Raw genomic sequence first — 19062 nt, 5'->3', positions numbered from 1 at the left:
GCTGTATTCCTTGTTATGTTTGGGAGCTACGTCGCACAACCAAGCAGCTGTGTAATTTTGCCCCCATATCACCTGCAATATCTGGCTGAGCCTGCCAGTTTCTACGCTCTCCTTTATAAACTGACCACGGTGTATCATGGCTGCTGAGCCCCGACACCGTGGTCAGTTTACATGCCCTCATTAACCGCAGCCTTCCTGTCTGCTCTCCCCTATTCTTTCCCCCGTCCCCTCCCCTCCCTGCCGGTCAGCTAGTGACAGTGCTCAACCCCCCCCCCCCACTGCTGAAATAACTCTGACCTCTTTATATACTATCCTCACTGTCCCCTAATGACAGGTGCCTCTGTGTGTGTGATTTATAATCGATTGACACTCACGTGACCAGCCGGCAATCTCCTCCTCCCCTCCCTACTGACGTCAGCAGGAGATCCTCGGCCCCTTCCGCTCTAGCTGACAGATGGAGAGAGGAGAGAGCCGTCCGGTCACGTGATCACGATTGGCGCTCTGAAATCTGGTATATACTGCATTATTTTTATAAATCACACACACAGGGGCACCTGTCATTAGGAGACAGCGGGGATAATATAAACAGGTCAGAGTGGCTTAACAACCACTTTAAATGTTTACATGAAGACAAGTTGCAGAGGTCCCACACCGCTGCCTCCCATCTCCTAAGACTGCACTCAGTGACTTGGGGTCTGAGACTATACAGACATATCCCTCCACCCGGCACAGCCAGCAGACAACACAACAAGTAATCCTGGGGGGATTGTTCTGTCAGAGATCTTGCCATACCCGGGTATGGGGCAAAAGCACATACCTCATGTGCCTAGGTCTATTAACACTTATGGTGAAAAATAATTTTTTGGTGCCAGCTGAACCCCAGAATCTCCATAAATCCAGTCTAGATACATAAATTGTGTCTGCAGCACAGAGAAGGAAGATTATCTGAAAGAAATCCAGGAATACAGGACGGGGAACACAGCTCAGGAAAGTGACCAGGGGATTACAGGCTGATATCACCCAGCCCCCGTCCTACTCTGGACCAATCAGTGAGCAGTATGGGTGGAGGAATGGATTTAGTGTTAATGACCCACCTGTGCTGATCTCTGTAAGAGTGCCGTCCTCTAGAATTAGCCTCATTATTCCATCTTCCTCCATAGACTGCTGATCATCACTCACATAAGTCTCTTCTTTCACCTCAAATTTAGACTCTCTCAGGTTTCCACTCTGAATATGTAATAAAAAGGACATCAATGGTAACAATGCAGATAATGTACAGATCCTAATGATACTATCAGTGATTGTTCCTCATCTACCTGATGATGGTGGGGGATGGTGTGATCTTCCTGTGTGGAATCTCGGGAATACAGAGGACGGGGACATCTCTCTGGTGGGTTCCTGGTATTTGGTGGCTCCATCATATCCTTGTCTCCTTCTGAAAACTCCTCCATCACTCCATACTCCTCATCCTCCTCTTTATACTCTTCTTTAACATCAATATTATAATCCCCGAGGTTTCCACTCTGAATATATAATAAAACATTCATTGTAACAATCATGCTGTGTATAAATCAGAACTACCAATAATTGTCAATCATCTACCTGATGATGGTGGGGGATGGTGTGACCTTCCTGTGTGGAATCCCGGGAATACAGAGGACGGGGACGTCTCTCTGGTGGGTTCCCATTACTGGATCCATCTGTAGGAAACACACACACTGACTGAATACATTGTTTCTATGTGTTTATCAGATGATGGGGGATCTAGGTGGAGCCTCCGTACTGCTCTCTCCTTTACAATAAAGTCTCCTCTTACCCGGTGATGTGAGGGGCGGCTGATTGTCCATCATGACGTCCTTGTAGAGATCCTTGTGTCCTTCTAAATACTCCCACTCCTCCATGGAGAAATAGACAGTGACATCCTGACACCTTATAGGAACCTGACACACACAATGATACAGTCACCATCCAGACACATCCCTTGTCTGTTACTGGATAATGTCCCACAATTCCCAGAATCCTCCTCACCTCTCCTTCATCATCTCTCTGGTGACTTCTAGAATCTTCTTTGTATTTCTCTATTCTATCAGGGAGGGAGGTGGAGGCAATGTGATGGTCATATGATCTCCAGACTTCACAGGAGGAAAACTCTAGATCTGAACACAAAGAGCAAAATCAAATGATATTCCCAGAATCCTCCTCACCTCATCATTCAGGTCTCCATTTTATTAAAACTCCACTTCAGACTGAGATATAATTTACCCACACAGGACCCCCACACTATGCAGGATAAAAGCTTGTTGCAGGCATTCTGACGTCATTACATACAATGCAGGACCAACAGTTTCACTTTGCTAGTGAAGATGCCACATCCTAAGAGCATCAGAAAAAAAGCCAGATGGAGGGACATTGGGAGGAGGAGCTGTGAGGTCAGTGTGATGTCATAAGACATATAGACTCTGGAAGGAGGGACATTTGGATGGGGAGATTTGAGGGGTCCTCTATATGAGGCTCCTGTGCAATCCAAATCATTGTTCCTGGGTGCGTCCTTCCTCTCCTAAACTGAAGAGTGAACTTTGACCTTTACCATACAGAAATCTGTCAGGAATGTGTGAAAGTAAGCTCTCATGTGATCAGGTGACGTGCGAAGGAACGGAGTGTAAATAGCAGACAATTTTCTCCAGAGCTCCTAATGGTGGGGATGGATTTTGCTGAGTGCTGGTGCCAAGTCCCCCCCCCCCCCCAGGATCACTGCAGGTGTGGAGAAAAGCTGTGTGAAGCCCCATACACACTATCAGTTTTTCTGCTGAGTTTTTCCCTCAGGTTTACCAAAACCATATAATATGAGGTCAAACCTTAGGAGTTCCAATGTGTATTCAATCAGGCAGGCCCTTCTACTACATGGTTTTGGTAAATCTGAAGGAAAAACTCAGCAGAAAAACTGATAGTGTGTACGAGGCTTAAGAGGATGTGGAGGAGAGATGAGGAGGAGATCCAGGAATCAGGATAAAGGTCAGGACAAGCAACAGACGAGCGCATCCAAGAGATGAAGCCGGGGTCACTACACAGAAAATCAATCCAAGGAAACAACAGGCAGGACGAGGAATAGCAAGAAGGAGCTCAGAGACAAATGAGAATATTGCTCAGCCAATGGGAGATGATCTCAGCATGACTTACATAATGAGGGGGAGGGGAGGAAGTCACTTATGGTGACCATAGAGACATGGAAATTCAGCTGGTTCAGCAGGGATCAATCACATTTCCATCCATGTGTGGTCACTGCCTGATAAAAGTCACTCCATCAGCGGCTGCAGCCAATAGCTTCAGCACTAAGGATGAGCTCCAGCGTGTTCGCATGGAACACGTGCAGAGCCCACCAGGAAGTCAGCGCTGCGCTAATCACAGGCAGTGAGACATTTCCTGATCTCTGTAGCCGCACATCGGGGCAATGTCTCACTGCCTATGATTAGCGCAGCGTTGCGCCCACTTCCTTGCGGCCTCTGCACGTGTTCCATGTGAACACGCCTGAGCTCATCCTTATTCATCACTGATCTGTGTATTCTGAGAGCGGAGGAGCGCCCCCCATTGTCAGAATACAATAGTGCAGCGAGGAGGATTCCCCCATCTCCCTCCAATGTGTGGATGGGGGAATCACTTCTGTTTTTTCCTCTCATCCCGCTGGATGAACGATAAAACTGAACCATGTATGGCCAGATTTGGAGGTTAGATATATTAATTATCAACTCATCATCCAGGAGGGGGTATTCTATGTTCCCACATAAGGATGAGCTCAGGTGCGTTCGCATGGACCATGTGCAGAGCCCGCCAGGAAGTCGGCGCAGCGCTACGCTAATCACAAGCAGTGAGACATTTCCCCAAACTTCCTGAAGGGCTCTGCACGTGTTCCATGCGAATGCACCTGAGCTCAACCCTATTTCCACACTATATATGTGTGTATCATCATCTGCTGGAGATAAAAGACATCACAGTGACTATGGAGGAAGAGGACGGACATGACGGGGGGGGTTAACTGGGTGTAAATAGAAAATAAGATCTTATTACCTCCTCTGCTGCCACTTCCAGCAACGTCTTCTCTCTATTTCCTCCCGACTCACCTCTCACCTAGAACTTCCTGTCTGTACCTGACATCACTTCCTGTCGGGGTCTGGCTGCAAAGTGGAGCTCCAGCGATGAAAGGAAGCATGTGTCCTCCACTCCACTTTTTTTTTTTTCTTCATTGATCTTTATTGTAACAAACAATGAACAGCTGTAGCTGGAGCTCCACTGTCACAGGAAACATACGGCATCCAAAACGCCACACCTTTTTTTATTTTTAAATGAACTTTAAAGAGGAAGTAAACCCTTCCAAACAACTTGGACCTATAGGTAAGCCTAGATTAAGGCTTACCTGTAGGTCCAAGCAATATCTCCTAAACCTATATGGTTTAGGAGATATTTGCCCGAAAATGGGCACCGCTGTCTACGGCGCATGCGCCGTAGACAGCGGCGCGCAGGCGCACTAAATGCGGCAAATCCAAGAATGGATTTGCCAAATTTGTCGACTCCCGTGCGCATGCGCGGGAGTGACGTCATCGCGGCTTCGCCGTATGACAGCGGCGGAGCTGCGAGGCGCGACTCCCGTGCGCATGCGCGGGAGTGACGTCGTCGCGGTTGCGCCGCTGTCATTGGTCGGAGCTGCGAGACGCCACCAGCAAGATGGACGCGGCGGACTACAGGGATCAGCGGCGACTTCGCTGGCTCCTGTGTCAGGTAAGTGACACATAATGAGCTACTATGCGATGCATAGTAGTCCATTATGCTTTACCTTTGCAGGGAAAAAAAGAGGAAGTGAACCCATCAGGGTTTACTTCCTCTTTAATGTAACAAACAACAAATAGACAATACTGCAGGAAGTGGAGCTTGGGATTTGCAGAAATAGAAGATATTTTTGGGGGTTTGGTACTTTCTGTTGAAGTGCTCTCCTTGAATTAACTTTGTAAGCTGGATTTGTTTGTAAAAGGGATTGTTTAACCACTATGCATACTAGCTCATTATGCCTTTGCCTCACAGGGTGTGTTTTTTTATTTTTTTTGCCTTTACTTCCTCTTTAAAGAGGAAGTAAACCCTGATGAGTTTACTTCCTCTTTCATTCCCTGCAAAGGCAAAGCATAATGGACTACTATGCATCGCATAGTAGTCCATTATGTGTCACTTACCTGACACAGGAGCCAGCGATGTCACCGCTGTTCCCTGTAGTTCGGCGCGTCCATCTTTTCGGTGGGGTCTCGCAGCTCCGCCGCTGTCATTCGGCAAAGCCGCGATTACGTCACTCCCACGCATGCGCACGGGAGCCGAGACGCGCAGCATTGAGCGGCATCTTCGTCATCGAGGATGCCACGCTCAGTGCACCTGCGCGACGCTGTCTACGGCGCATGCGCCGTAGACAGCGGTGCCCATCTTCAGGCAAATATCTCCTAAACCGTATAGGTTTGGGAGATATTTCTTGGACCTACAGGTAAGCCTTAATCTAGGCTTACCTGTAGGTCAAAGTGGTTTGTAAGGGTTTACAACCACTTTAAAGGCATACCTCCCAACATTTTGAGATGGGAATGGGGGACGCCTACTTGCAAACGTATGTTGGCATAGGACACGCCCCCCTGACACACCCCCTTAAAGGAGAATTAACCAAAAAAAGGTTCATTAAATCCACAAGCACTTTTTTTTACCACTACTATTCCTTTATATTGGCTTTTAAATTTACAAATGCAGCACTTTAGAATTTGGATGAAAGGTTTAACGCTGGGAAACACTTTTTGAAAGATGAAAAGTGCATTTTATATACAGCTATATAAATCAGACCAAAATGAGAGACAAATGAGGAGGAAAGAGGGACATTGCTCCAAATCGGAGACAGTTGGGAGTTATCCTTAAAGGGGTTGTAAACCCTCTTTTTTATGTTTTTTTTTTAATAACAAACATGTCATACTTATCTCCACTGTGCAGTTTGTTTTGCATAGAGTGGCCCCGATCCTCCTCTTCTGGGGTCCCCCGGCGGCGCTGGTGGCTCCTCCCTGCATCGGGTGTCCACCTCAGAGAAGCTCTCTCCTTGGTGGACCCCGTAAAAGGGCGCACTCCAGAGTCCTGCTTCTGCAGATAGTAGGACTAGGCCTGCGTCATTGGATTTGATAGCAGGGGGAGCCAATGGATGTGCTGCTATCAATCTATCTAATCAAGAGCTGGGACGCCATGCAGAGAGGGACAGCGTGTCCCCGCCGAGAGAACGATGGGGCTCGGGTAAATAAAACTGAGGGGCCGGTCACTGCCAGAAGATTTTTCACCTTAATGCATAGGATGCATTAAGGTGTAAAGACACGAGGGTTTCCAACCCCTTTAGTGACCAGAGCACGTTTTGCGATGCGGCACTGCGTTATTTTAACTGACAATTGCGCGGTCGTGCGACGTTGTACCCAAACAAAATCTACATCCTTTTTTCCCCACAAATAGAGCTTTCTTTTGGTGGTATTTGATCACCTCTGCGGTTAAAATTTTTTGCAAAAATTTTTATTTCCTTTTTACTATAAAACATATCTAAAAGAAAAATATATAAAAAAAAATGTATTCCTCAGTTTAGGCCGATTATATATTCTTCTACATATTTTTGGTGAAATAAAATCGTAATAAGCGCATATTGCGCATATTGATTGGTTTGCGCAAAAGTTATCGTGTCTACAAACTACAGAATAGATCTAGGGACTTTTATTAATTTTTTATTGTTTTTTACTGGTAATGGCAGTGATCTGCGATTTTTTTTTTTTTTTTTTTTGCAGGACTGAGACATTGTGGCGGACAAATCTGACCCCAAATTACACTTTTTGGGGACCAGGGACATTATTACGTTGATCCGTGCTTTAAAAATGCACTAATCAATGTAGAATGACACTGGCAAGGAAGGGGTTAACACTAGGGGGCGATCAAGGGGTTAAGTGTGTTCCCTCTGCGTGTTCTAACTGTAGGGGGGTGGGCTTACTGGAACATGACAGCGATCACTGCTCCCAATCACTGAGGACAGTAGATCTCTGTCATGTCACTAGGTAGAATGGGGAAATGCCTTGTTTACATAAGCAGTTCCCTGTTCTGTCTCTCCTCACTGTGATCATGGGCCGCCGGCGGACATTGAGTCCACGGGACCCACAAGCATGCTCCCGCGGCATGTGGCGGGCGCACACACACGCCCCGCCATCCTGCTTTTATGGACTGACGTACAGGTAGGTCAGTTTGTGCAGGAGAGCCGACCTGCCACAGTATATCTGCGTGAGCCAGTTGGCAAGTGGTTAACATTTCCCAATGTACCTGTTTGGTGATGATGGAAGTTCATGTTTATGTTGGAAGAAGAATACAATCCATGTCTGTGTAGCACCTGAAGAGCACGCGCTATGCGTTTTTCAAAATTACGCTTTGCCTAAACTGCAGTTTGGTTTGGGTATATTCGACTAAATTGGACCTCTGCATCAGTCTGACTGGACTGTGATATGTTCAGCCTGGCCACAGGGGGCACTGCCTCCTGTGGCAGGTGTGGAACTATGGTCTGGTCAGGTGCTTAAGTTACTCTCTTTTGGAGCCAGGTCAGTGGGAGTGGCCCTCTCACTGTGCCCTCTGAGAGAGGGTATTTAAGATGCGGATGTCATGTGGTTCGGGGTTCCGGTCCAGTATGATGTGCTGACTTCATGGTCCTGGTCCTCCTGACCAGCCCCCAGGAAGGCTATGGCCTGAGGTGCGGATCCACCCGACTTTAATGTCTCGGGGCTGGCTAGCCCGAGACAAGGAAACTAAAGGAGGATTCTGAGGGGGTTGGGTGCCGTCTCTGGTTCGGGAGAGACCCAGTGTACTTCAAGCATTCCAGGGGAGGACTCTTTAGAAGAACACCACATACGGGTTGGTTTTCTTAACAAGAGCCTGGAAGGGCTGAAGTAACCGAGAGAATCCGGTCTTGTGGATATCGCCAAGCTGGCTGAAAGATCCAGGTAACCTACAAGCGTTTCAAGTTTAGTTTCCCTACATGTTCTACAACAACGCCTGTGGCAGAGACTTGTTACTGAGTAAGCACCTTGTTGGCTGTTAGGTCTTGTGAGAGAGGGACTGTCCAACCTGAGTGACCATCCACCGGGGAATGGCTATTCTCTGGATGCAAAGTAAGCAAGTTCTTCAACATTTTTGACTTTGACACTAAGAGTACCTGAACTTACTGGGCTATTTACCACTGGACATCCCCTAGACCTGGATGACAGAAGGTAACGGTAAGCCCAAATCTAACCAGCAGCTCCTTCGGGGGTTAGTGCTACATCTCTAATCACAATCTTATTGTCCTTGTTTGCCCGACCTTCATGCCAACTAACAGGACCAAGACTGAGACACACATCGATCTCCACACAAAAATATTTTACAGTTTTTTTGGTATGTCGGCATTAAACTTCCATCTTCCTGAAAATCATGTCTGTTCTGGTGCATATATTATCCACTTAACGACCGGCCAACCGCACTGTACTGAGGATGGGGGGCGCTGTACTGAGGACGGGGGGTGCTGTATTGAGAACGGGAGGCGCTGTACTATTGGGGTGCTCTGTACTGAGGACGAGGGGCACTGTACTGAGGACGGGGGGCACTGTACTGAGGACGGGGGTGTTGTACTGAGGATGGGGGGGGCGCTGTACTGAGGACGGGGGGCGCTGTACTGAGGACGGGAAGTGCTGTACTGAGGACGGGGGGCACTTTATTGAGGACGGGAAGTGCTGTACTGAGGACAGGGGTGTTGTACTGAGGATGGGGGGTGTTGTACTAAGGATGGGGGTGTGCTGTACTGAGAACGGGGGGCACTGTACTGACAGGGGGCGCTGTACTGAGGACGGGGGACACTGTACTGAGGACGGGAAGCGCTGTACTGAGGACAGGGGGTGTTGTACTGAGGATGGGGGGCGCTGTACTGAGATTGGGGGGCACTCTACTGACAGGGGGAGCTGTACTGAGGACTTAGGGCGTTGTACTGAGGACGGGGGATACTGTACTGAGGACAGGAAGCGCTGTACTGAGGACTGGGGGCATTGTACTGAGGACGGGGGACACCGTACTGAGGACAGGAAGCGCTGTACTGAGGACAGGGGGTGTTGTACTGAGGATGGTAGGAACTTGTCTGAGGGCGGGGTGGCACTGTACTGAGGACGGGAAGCACTGTGCACTAGGAAAAGCGATATGCTGGTATGTCTCCCGCTGTGATTGTACGCAGCATCCCGGCCAATGATTCACACCCGGGACCAGCTGATCGGCTGTGTCCAATCACAGCTCAGAGCTCTGCATTGGGTTGTGTACAGAGGGAGTGACCTGTCAGTGATCATTAGTATAAAGCAACACACTGTGCACACATTACACTGAGTTATGGAACATATTTAACCCCTTCATCACCCCTAGATGTTAACCCCTTCCCAGCCAGTGTCATATTTCTAGCACTGATCACTGTATTAGTGTCACTGGTGATGTCAGTTCCCCCCAGCGGCAGTTAGTGTCAGATCGCACTATAAGTCCTTTATCTCCGCCATTTGTAGTAAAAAAACAAATAAAAATTTCAGTACATATCCCATAGTTTGTAGGCGCTATAACTTTCAAGCAGACCAATCAATATACACTTATTGGGATTTTTTTGTATCAAAAACATGTAGCAGAATATATTTAGGAAAAAATTTATGAATCAATTTTTTTTTTAAATTTTGGTTATGTTTTTTAGCAGAACGTTTATTTTTATTATTTTATATTTAGTTACCCCGGACCCCTCCCCCGGTCCCGCTAACCAGTCCGGGGATTTGAAATTCCTGCTTTTTTTCTTTTTCGACTGTGGTGACAGGCTATGCGGGTTCTAAATGGTTGGCGCCGCCCATGTGATGGCGCCGCCCAATTAGAATGATCCTAAATGTACCTCCTGTCAAGGTACACTTTGGAGATTAAGCTGCTGGGATTTCTAAGCCCGGACTGATGAGGTGGCGACCAGATGTGTCAGTGTGGATGATCGTCATGCTCCAGGTCAGCGGGACTGGGGGGGGGGGGGGGGGTCCTGTGTAAGTTCATCTTGCAAATTTTTCTGTAAAGGTGAACTTACCGTCTAAGTCTACAAATGTGCACACTGAGAAAGTTGTATGAATTTATTATATTTTATTAATATATTATTTCTATTACAGACAAAATGTTATGGCGGTGCAGCCTTCCATGCCAGCCAGTGGGACATTTTCACCGCCACCTTTGTAAAAGGACATTTATTGTGTGAAGTTTCTGCAGTCCTGAAATCGCCACTCCCTGAATCCTCTCCTGTGCTGATCTGATCATCCACTGAACCCTCTCCAGTGCCGATCTCATCATCCACTGCACCCTCTCCAGTGCCGATCTCATCATCCACTGAACCCTCTCCAGTGCCGATCTCATCATCCACTGAACCCTCTCCAGTGCCGATCTCATCATCCACTGTACCCTCTCCAGTGCTGAAATCACCACTCCCTGCACCCTCTCCAATACTGAACCCATCACCCACTGCACCCTCTCCAGTGCCGATCCCATCATCCACTGCACCCTCTCCAGTACCAATACCATCACCCACTGCCCCCTCTCCAGTGCCAATCCCATCACCCCCTGCACCCTCTCCAGTACCGATCTCATCATCCACTGTATCCCCTTCAGTGGCTGGAGCAGCACTGGCTGAGGCCACACTCATTCACACATTGGATCATTGAGCGGTGTTCCTTCCTTTCTTTGTTGGGGCTTCTACACCCCTGAATGGTGCTTGGGTACCTGCTCCCTTCACTGTCAGCAGGGAGATCTTTGTCTCAGCTTAGAGCGGCACTGCAAGTTATACCTGAATCACTAGGCTCCCAAAAAATGCTCATATATGCGGTGTCCCCATAGTTCAGGAGAACTGGCAGAATAATTTGTAATATGTGGGTGTAACCCAGGGCATGTGTAAGGAATATCTCATTAGTGATAACGTTGTGTAAAAAAAAAAGAAAAATAATATTTTTATAATTTTTCTTAAGACTTGTGGAAACAAATAGAATCTTCCATGGGCTCAATATACTTCTCAGCAAATTTCTTTGGGTGTCTACATTCCTAAAAGGGGCCATTTGAGGGTGATTATGCTGCCCTGGCATTTTAGCACCTCAAGAAATGTGATAGGCAGTCAGACAGTAAACGCTGTGTAAATTCCAGTATATATTCCATAGTGCATAAATGCTATACCTTTCACACAAATCAATTAATAATATGGATGAGCTGAACACCCCCTGGTTCGGTTTGCAGCAGAAAATGCGAACAGGCAAATTTGTTCGAACACTATTAAAAGTCTATGGGACATGGACGTGAAAAATCAAAAGTGCTCATTTTAAAGACTTATATGCAAGTTAATTCATAAAAAGTGTTTGGGGACCGGGTCCTGCCCCAGGGGACATGTATCAATGCAAAAAAGTTTTTAAAACGGCAGTTTTTTTGGGAGCAGTAATTTTAATAATGCTTAAAGTGAAACAATAAAACTGAAATATTCCTTTAAATAGGCGTGCTATAGAACAATACCACAGCAAAATGACATTTCTAAAGGAAAAAAGTAATTTAAAACTGCTTGCGGCTGTAATGTATTGTCGGGTCCCGACAATATAGATGAAAATCATTAAAAAAAAAACGTCACGGGTTCCCCCCAGTCCATTTGGGTCTGCTATGGATATTAAGGGGAACCCTGCACCCAAATTAAAAAAAAAATGGTGTGGGGTCCCCCAGGCACTATTTACCCTGAAAAGCAGTATATATACTATATGGCCTGCCCTATATACTCTGAAGAAATTTTTTGTTAATCTTGTTGGGTGCAGGAACGGGCCCTGCTGTGAAATATTATATCAAGAATTGTAATTACATGCCCCTGTTAAACAAGGGCAGAAAAATTGGGCCTTTGGTGGTGGTGGTGGTGGTGCCACAACACTGTAAGCCCTCACAGTTAATCTTGGTGGGCCTAGGAACGGGCCCTGCTGTGAAATATTAGATCAACAATTGTAATTACATGCAAGAAGGAGAAGGCATTTCTAATACCAATAGCTCCCAGAACAACGGTTATTTATTATCTGCCAAAAATTCATAAAAATCTTGTTTGCCCCCTGGAAGACCGATCGTTAGTGGCATCGACTCGGGTACTTCCAGGGTGGGCAAATATATTGATAATTTCCTACAGCCCCTTGTGGTATGTACACGATCTTATTTGAGGGATTCCATGCAAGTCATCGATTTATTAGAGGGTATAAAGTGGAAGGATACCTTTATATTGGCCACAGCGGATGTTTCATCCCTGTACACCATTATCTCTCACCAACATGGGATGGAGGCAGTGGAGTACTTTTCACAGCAGGACACTCTCCATTCCCAGCAAAGATCCTTTATTATAAGGCTTTTAAGGTATGCTATGGAACGGAACTACTTTTGGTACAATGGCTCTTATTATGTTCAAAGAAGGGGAGTTGCCATGGGGGCTAAATTTGCCCCAAGCATGGCTAATCTCTTTATGGCTAAATGGGAGGAGGATGTCGTCCATGGGCGTCCGCAGAACTTTTTTCAGGGAGGGGCATCATTTTAGGGTCAACCATTCACCGCCCCTTTTCGATAATGTCATTGTCACATTATCATGGTCAGAGACTACAGACGTAGTTCAGTTTCTAGGGTAAGTAATGGATAATAACCAACAGGCCCTCTTACCAGACCCAGCGAAACTACAGCAGTGATCCCTCCGGCTGGACGATCGCTCACTCTGGGTTCCCTGGGGGGCGACTCTGGTCAGTAGTGTAGCATGTCTGTACCCTGGCAGTGGCTCAGTGTTTCTCTCGCTGGTGGTGCTGGGCAGAGTGGCTCTCTCTGGTGGCACTGGGCAGTGTGGCTCTCCCTGGTGACACTGGGAAGTGTGGCTCTCTCTCTAGCTTCTGCCCCAGCACACTCCTCATTCTTTGTCCTGTAGCGCTCTCTCCCTCAGCTTTTTTCCAGGCTGCAGTCTCTCAATCTCTCTCTTGATCGAGCTGCAGCCTCCTCCCTGTGGCAAATGTGGCTGACAATCTTTGTGACTACATGTCCCATGATGCTCTCCTCTCCTGGTTTCCTTTGTTTGGCCCTCAGTTATGGCCAATAGGGAAGGAACGGAGTGGGCAGAAAGCCCCGATAGCGACGCAACTGTGCTAAATTAAAGATCTGATCCCCAATTCCAGGGGGGGCACTTGACCCCCCTTGCCCCTACCTGCGGACGCCCATGATGTCGTCTATCAGAGTTGGTCCTCTGGAGACGATATATAGATGACATCCTCCTCCTGTGGGATGGGAGCTTACAATCTTTGAACAGCTTCATCCAGGGCTTGAATGTTAATGATCAAGGCATTCTCTTGACACGAGGCCAGTAATGAAGAGATTCATTTTTTGGACCTGAAAATTAGGGTCAGTGATGGGAAAGTGGTCACTTCAACCTATTTTAAGGAAACAGATCATATTGGTCTCATTAGTGTCAAGAGTTGCCATCATAGAGCCTGGTTAGACTCTATCCCCAAGAGCCAATTTTTGCGATTGAGGCACAATTGCACCAACGTAGCGTCGTAGAGGACTTCTGTAATGAGTCAGCTATGTTGAAAGCACGTTTTCTTGAAAAGGGCTATCGGGAAGATGTACTTGATGCAGCCTTCACTTCAGCTTTGGAGAGAAGCAGAGATGATTTGTTGGTGGCTAAACCGAAGAGGGAGGATAATTCCTTTAAGTTCTCCTTTGTCACAGGCTATTCTAGCCAACATTGGGATATTAAAAACATAATGAATAGACATTGGAAAGTTCTTAGGGGTGATAGGGTTTTGGGCTCCATCTTACCTGAATGACCGAAAGTCGTGTATAGGGGTGCTCCTCCTCTTAAACTACAGGTTTCCCTTCAATGTAATTAATCCATCAAAACAATTATCTTTTTTCAAGGCATGGGTGGTTTTTACCCATGTAGAAAGTGCCCTATCTGCAAATTGAATGCCAACACTAACAGAAGGACTGATTCGTTTCAATCTACTTCCAGCCAAGAAACATTTCAGATTAAGCCCTTTATCACATGCTCCACTAAGTATGTGGTGTATGTGATTCAGTGTCCATGTTCAAAACAGTATATTGGCAGGACCAAACGGATGCTTCATGTAAGGTTAGAGGAACATGTAGCTAATATTAGACATTAACACTATGCTTTGAAACATGATAGAAATCCAGAAGGTACCACTTTCCTTGGCATCGGCAAGTTTTGTGGCCATTGGAGGGGGAGTAAAATGGTATGGGAGATCTCACATTTGGAAACAAAATGGATATACCAGGTTCAGTGTTATACCCCATTCGGTATGAATATCGAATGGGATATCAACGCATTTATCAATAATAGTTAGGATATCAGTTTTTTTTTTTGTTTTTTTCCAGTGTTTGTGTATTTTTATATATTTTATATTTTTTTTTTGTGGAAATTACCATAATGGAATGCCACTCCTGATTCCTGTAATCATTCACTGTCCTTCTTCTGATCCTAGCACACTGCGCCCCAAGGAGTGATAGTGTGTTATAGGGAGATTACTTTAAAAAACTCTCTATAAATAACATTTTCTTTTCGGTTCTTCTATTGTGCCTATATGTGAGCTTTTCTTTTTCTTTTTTTACTTTTCTCCATATGGGACACATTTTTAGCATCAGTGAATGCCGAACATTGAGGTTTGGGATTCACTGTTTTGGTAGCTATGCAATAGCATTTGTACATTAACCTTGTCAAGGAGGAGGTCTGATACACTGACTTCCAGCTGTGGCTGCGTTCCGGAGGGTGAGTTGGTGTCTTTTCCGGAACCCATTGAATCTAATTAGCCGCGTTGTATGTCAATGACGTGTTCACGTCATTTCCGGTGGTTGGTGCACACGTGCGGCCCAGTGCTTGAAGGTGGCGGAATCAAGGCGCTGTGATGCTATTTCTGGCCAGTGGAGCGCAGGCGTTTGGCTGATCATGGCGTTCCTGATCGCGACATAGCATCATTTCCGGGAATTGGAGCGCACGCGGTATTCGGTGAGGTTGTCTGGGTGGAAGGATGTTTCCTCCTTGTGGACAGCTTTATTTGTTTAGGGTAACTACATTCCTTATAAAAAGACCTCGAGCCCTTGTCATAGACACACCTCTGATGCACGATTGTGACAAAACGTTGGGTGTATAAGGGATTAGTGACATGCAAAGGAGTTCAGGAGTGGCTTCCATTTTGGTGTTGCTGGTTACTTCCCTATCTTCATGCTGGTAAATTTCACACAAAATGTGAGTGTATTTTCATTAGAATGTTTTGAATAAAGACTGTTCAGATTTTTTATGGTATCTGCGCAATGAGATTATTTTCTTCATTCTTGCATGTGGCCATTGAATTATTGTTGAGGATATATCTGGTGGAGTGTGGTGGATATTTGGTCAATATTTATATTTATACCATCTGGATTGGATTGCTGAGTTCAGGAACGTGCTTTAAGTGCATTAACAAATTGCACTGATGAGTCAGTGTTGTTGGGTGCTGGTGATGGTCCCTTCTTTCTCTACCTTCCTGGACTGACATTGATGGATTTTTTCTTCTTTTGGAGTTTGAACCACACGAATAATTCATATCAACTTTGTTTCTATCATATTATTGTTTTAGCGCTACACCATAACTTTTAATTATTTTATATTGTATCCAGCAATATTGTGTGAGCGGCTGTATTTTTATTTTTGATTGTTTTTTGTTCATAGTGCAACAAATTTTATTTTTAATTGTAATTACATGCCCCTATTAAACAGGGACAGAAAAATTGGGCCTTGGGTGGTGGTGCCACAACACTGTAACCCCTCACAGATATTCTTGTTGGGTGCAGGAACGGGCCCTGCTGTGAAATATTAGATCAATTGTAATTACATGCCCCTGTTAAACAGGGGCAGAAAAATTGGGCCTTAGGCGGTGGTGGTGGTGCCTTAAGCCAAAAATATTGTTGGAAGCTAGCATCATCAAGATTGAGAAGGAAGAGAATAGTCACTCAGCATAGGCAGTCTTCAATGGATCCCACATCCATAGAAAGTTCAATCAGTTACATCAGCATCAGGTGCTTGATAGTTGCCGATCCAAGATTGATTCATTTTTATGAATGTGAGCCTATCAACGAAGTCTGTGGACAGGTGCACTGGGCCTTAGGCGGTGGTGGTGGTGCCTTAAGCCAAAAATATTGTTGGAAGCTAGCATCATCAAGATTGAGAAGGAAGAGAATAGTCACTCAGCATAGGCAGTCTTCAATGGATCCCACATCCATAGAAAGTTCAATCAGTTACATCAGCATCAGGTGCTTGATAGTTGCCGATCCAAGATTGATTCATTTTTATGAATGTGAGCCTATCAACGGAGTCTGTGGACAGGTGCACTCTATGATCCGTTACGAGCCCTCCAGCAGCACTCCAATGTAAAAATGCATATAAAAGCAAAGAATAAGACCTTCAAAAAATACAAGGTTGAGGGATCATCATCCGCATTCAGACTTTATAAAGAATGCAACAAGAAATGTAAGGGTGCAATAAGGACAGCTAAGATAGAACATGAAAGACACATAGCGGAGGAGAGCAAAACAAACCCCAAGAAATTCTTTAACCACCTAAGGACCGCCTCACGCCGATGTACGTCGGCAGAATGGCACGGCTGGGCACAAGCACATACCTGTACGTTGCTCTTTAAGTGCCCAGCCGTGGGTCGGGAGCGCGCTGCCAGCGGCGCGCTCCAGACCCGGTCCTGAGCTCCGTGACCGTGGCTGCGGGACCAGCGGACCTGATCGCCGCTGGTGTCCCGCAATTGGGTCACAGAGCTGAAGAACGAGGAGAGGTCTGTGTAAACAATCCTCTCCCCGTGCTTCCTACTGTGGCTGTCACCGATCATCTCTTCCCTTTTATAGGGAAAGACAATCAGTGACATCACATGCCAGGCCACGCCGCCTACAATAAAAAAAACACATAACGTCATACATAACACCTACACTGCCCCCTAGTGGTTAACTCCTTCACTGCCAGTGTCATTTACACAGGATTTAAATAGCACTGACTGCTGTATAAATGACAATGGTCCCAAAAATGTGTCAAAAATGTCCAATGTGACTGCCATAATGTCACAGTCACAATAAAAATCGCTGATCGCCACCATTACTAGTAAAAAAAATATTAATAAAAATGCTATAAAACTATCCCCTATTTTGTAAATGCTATAACTTTTGCGCAAACCAATCAATAATCGCTAATTGTGATATTTTTTTACCAAAAATATGTAGAAGAATACGTATTGGCCTAAACTAAGGAAAAACATTTTTTTTTATATATTTCTGGGGATGTTTATTATAGCAAAAAGTAAAAAATATAGCATTTTTTTCCAAAAATTATCGCTCTATTTTTGTTTATAGCGCAAAAAATAAAAACCGCAGAGGGGATCAAATACCACCAAAAGAAAGCTCTATTTGTGGGAAAAAAAGGACGCCAATTTTGTTTGGGAGTCACGTCGTATGACCTTGCAATTGTCAGTTAAAGCGACGCAGTGCCGAATCGCAAAAAGGGGCTTGGTCCCTTGGCTGCAAATTGGCCCGGGGCTTAAGTGGTTAAGTATGTAAACAGTAAAAAAGGGAGGACAGACCATATTGGCCCCATAAAGAATGAGGAAGTACATTTGGTTACAAAGGATGGGGAGATGGCAAAAGGTATTGAATTTATTCTTCTCCCCAGTCTTCACAAGAGAATCGGGGGCTTCAGTAACCAAAACTGCAGTGTTTATCCTCATGACACATCACAGGAAGCACCTCCATAGTTAACAGAGGACGGAATTAAAATTAGACTGGTGATTTATTAATGATAAGTAACCCAAATCAGGGCGGCACAGTGGTGTAGTAGTTAGTGCTCTCACCTAGCAGTAAAAAAGGTTGCTGGTTCAAATCCCAACAACAACACTACCTGCCTGGAGTTTGCATGCTCTCCCTGTGCTTGTGTGGGTTTCCTGCCACACGCCAAATACATGCAGGTAGGTTAATTGGCTTCTGTCCAAAATTGGCCCTAGTATAAGAATGGGGACCTTGAATTGTGGGCTCCTTGAGGGTAGGGAGTGATGTAAGTGTGCAATGTACAGGGATAGGGACAAGTGTAGACACTCACTCAGGTTGAACTGGATAGACTGGTGTCTTTATTCAACCTTAGTAACTATGTAACCAGGACCAGAGGGCTTGCACCCGAGGGTACCTATGGAACTCAAGTAATTTCCAGACCATTGCTCCTAATTTTTACTGACCGTCTACTGGCTGGAATGGTACCAGCTGACTGGAGAAAAGCCAATGTAGCACCAATATTTAAAAAGGGCTCAAAATACATCCCTGGGAATTACAGACCAGTTAGCTTAACATCAATAGTACGTAAACTCTTGGAGGGGATGATAAGGGACCATATACAAGATTTTAGTAAGGAGAACGGTATCATTAGCAGTAATCAGCATGGATTCATGAAGAATCGTTCTTGCCAAACCAATCTATTAACATTCTATGAGGAGGTGAGTTACCATCTAGATAAAGGAAGGCCGTAGATGTGTATATGGATTTTGCAAAAGCATTTGATACAGTTCCCCATAAACGTTTACTGTACAAAATAAGGTCCATTGGCATGGACCAACAGTTCATTCTCTGTATTTGCGGACAATACGAAGCTAAGAAGGGCAAAAACTTCTCCACAGGATGTGGAAACCTTGCAAAAAGATCTGAACAAATTAATGGGGTGGGCAACTACATGGCAGATGAGGTTTAACGTAGGTGTAAATGTAAAATAATGCATTTAGGTTGCAAAAATATGAATGCAATCTATACACTTGAGGGGAGAACCTCTGGGGGAATCTAGGATGGAAAAGGACCTGGGGGTCCTAGTGGATGACATGCAATGCCAATCTGCTGCTAACAAAGCAAACAGAATATTGGCATTAAAAAGGGGATCAACTCCAG

The 19062-nt window shown here is 45.6% G+C and overlaps 2 protein-coding genes across 3 annotated transcripts in view; both read right to left on the bottom strand.

Moving 5' to 3' along the window:
- Positions 1-19062, bottom strand: part of LOC143986898 (uncharacterized) — a 1277526-nt gene that overhangs the window by 919616 nt on the left and 338848 nt on the right. The window contains 3 exon segments of the mRNA XM_077485305.1: positions 1603-1700; positions 1817-1940; positions 2029-2156. Of these exon segments, the coding sequence (XP_077341431.1) occupies positions 1603-1700; positions 1817-1901 (183 nt within the window). The 5' untranslated portion in view covers positions 1902-1940; positions 2029-2156.
- Positions 1-19062, bottom strand: part of LOC143989547 (uncharacterized) — a 144883-nt gene that overhangs the window by 40837 nt on the left and 84984 nt on the right. The window contains exon 2 of one of the 2 annotated variants that reach the window (XM_077489722.1): positions 1317-1523. The exons of the other annotated variant lie outside the window; for it this stretch is intronic. Coding sequence (XP_077345848.1) covers positions 1317-1451 — 135 coding nt within the window. The 5' untranslated portion in view covers positions 1452-1523. The remainder of the gene's footprint in view (positions 1-1316; positions 1524-19062) is intronic. 2 annotated transcript variants of the gene reach the window in all.

The sequence above is a fragment of the Lithobates pipiens genome, unplaced genomic scaffold, assembly GCF_037356315.1.
Source record: "Lithobates pipiens isolate NorthernLeopardFrog02 unplaced genomic scaffold, aLitPip1_a1.2 Scaffold_18, whole genome shotgun sequence".
In the NCBI taxonomy this organism is placed as follows: Eukaryota; Metazoa; Chordata; class Amphibia; order Anura; family Ranidae; genus Lithobates; species Lithobates pipiens.
Note: the sequence above shows the minus strand (reverse complement) of the source record. Positions and strands in the feature narration are given on the sequence as shown.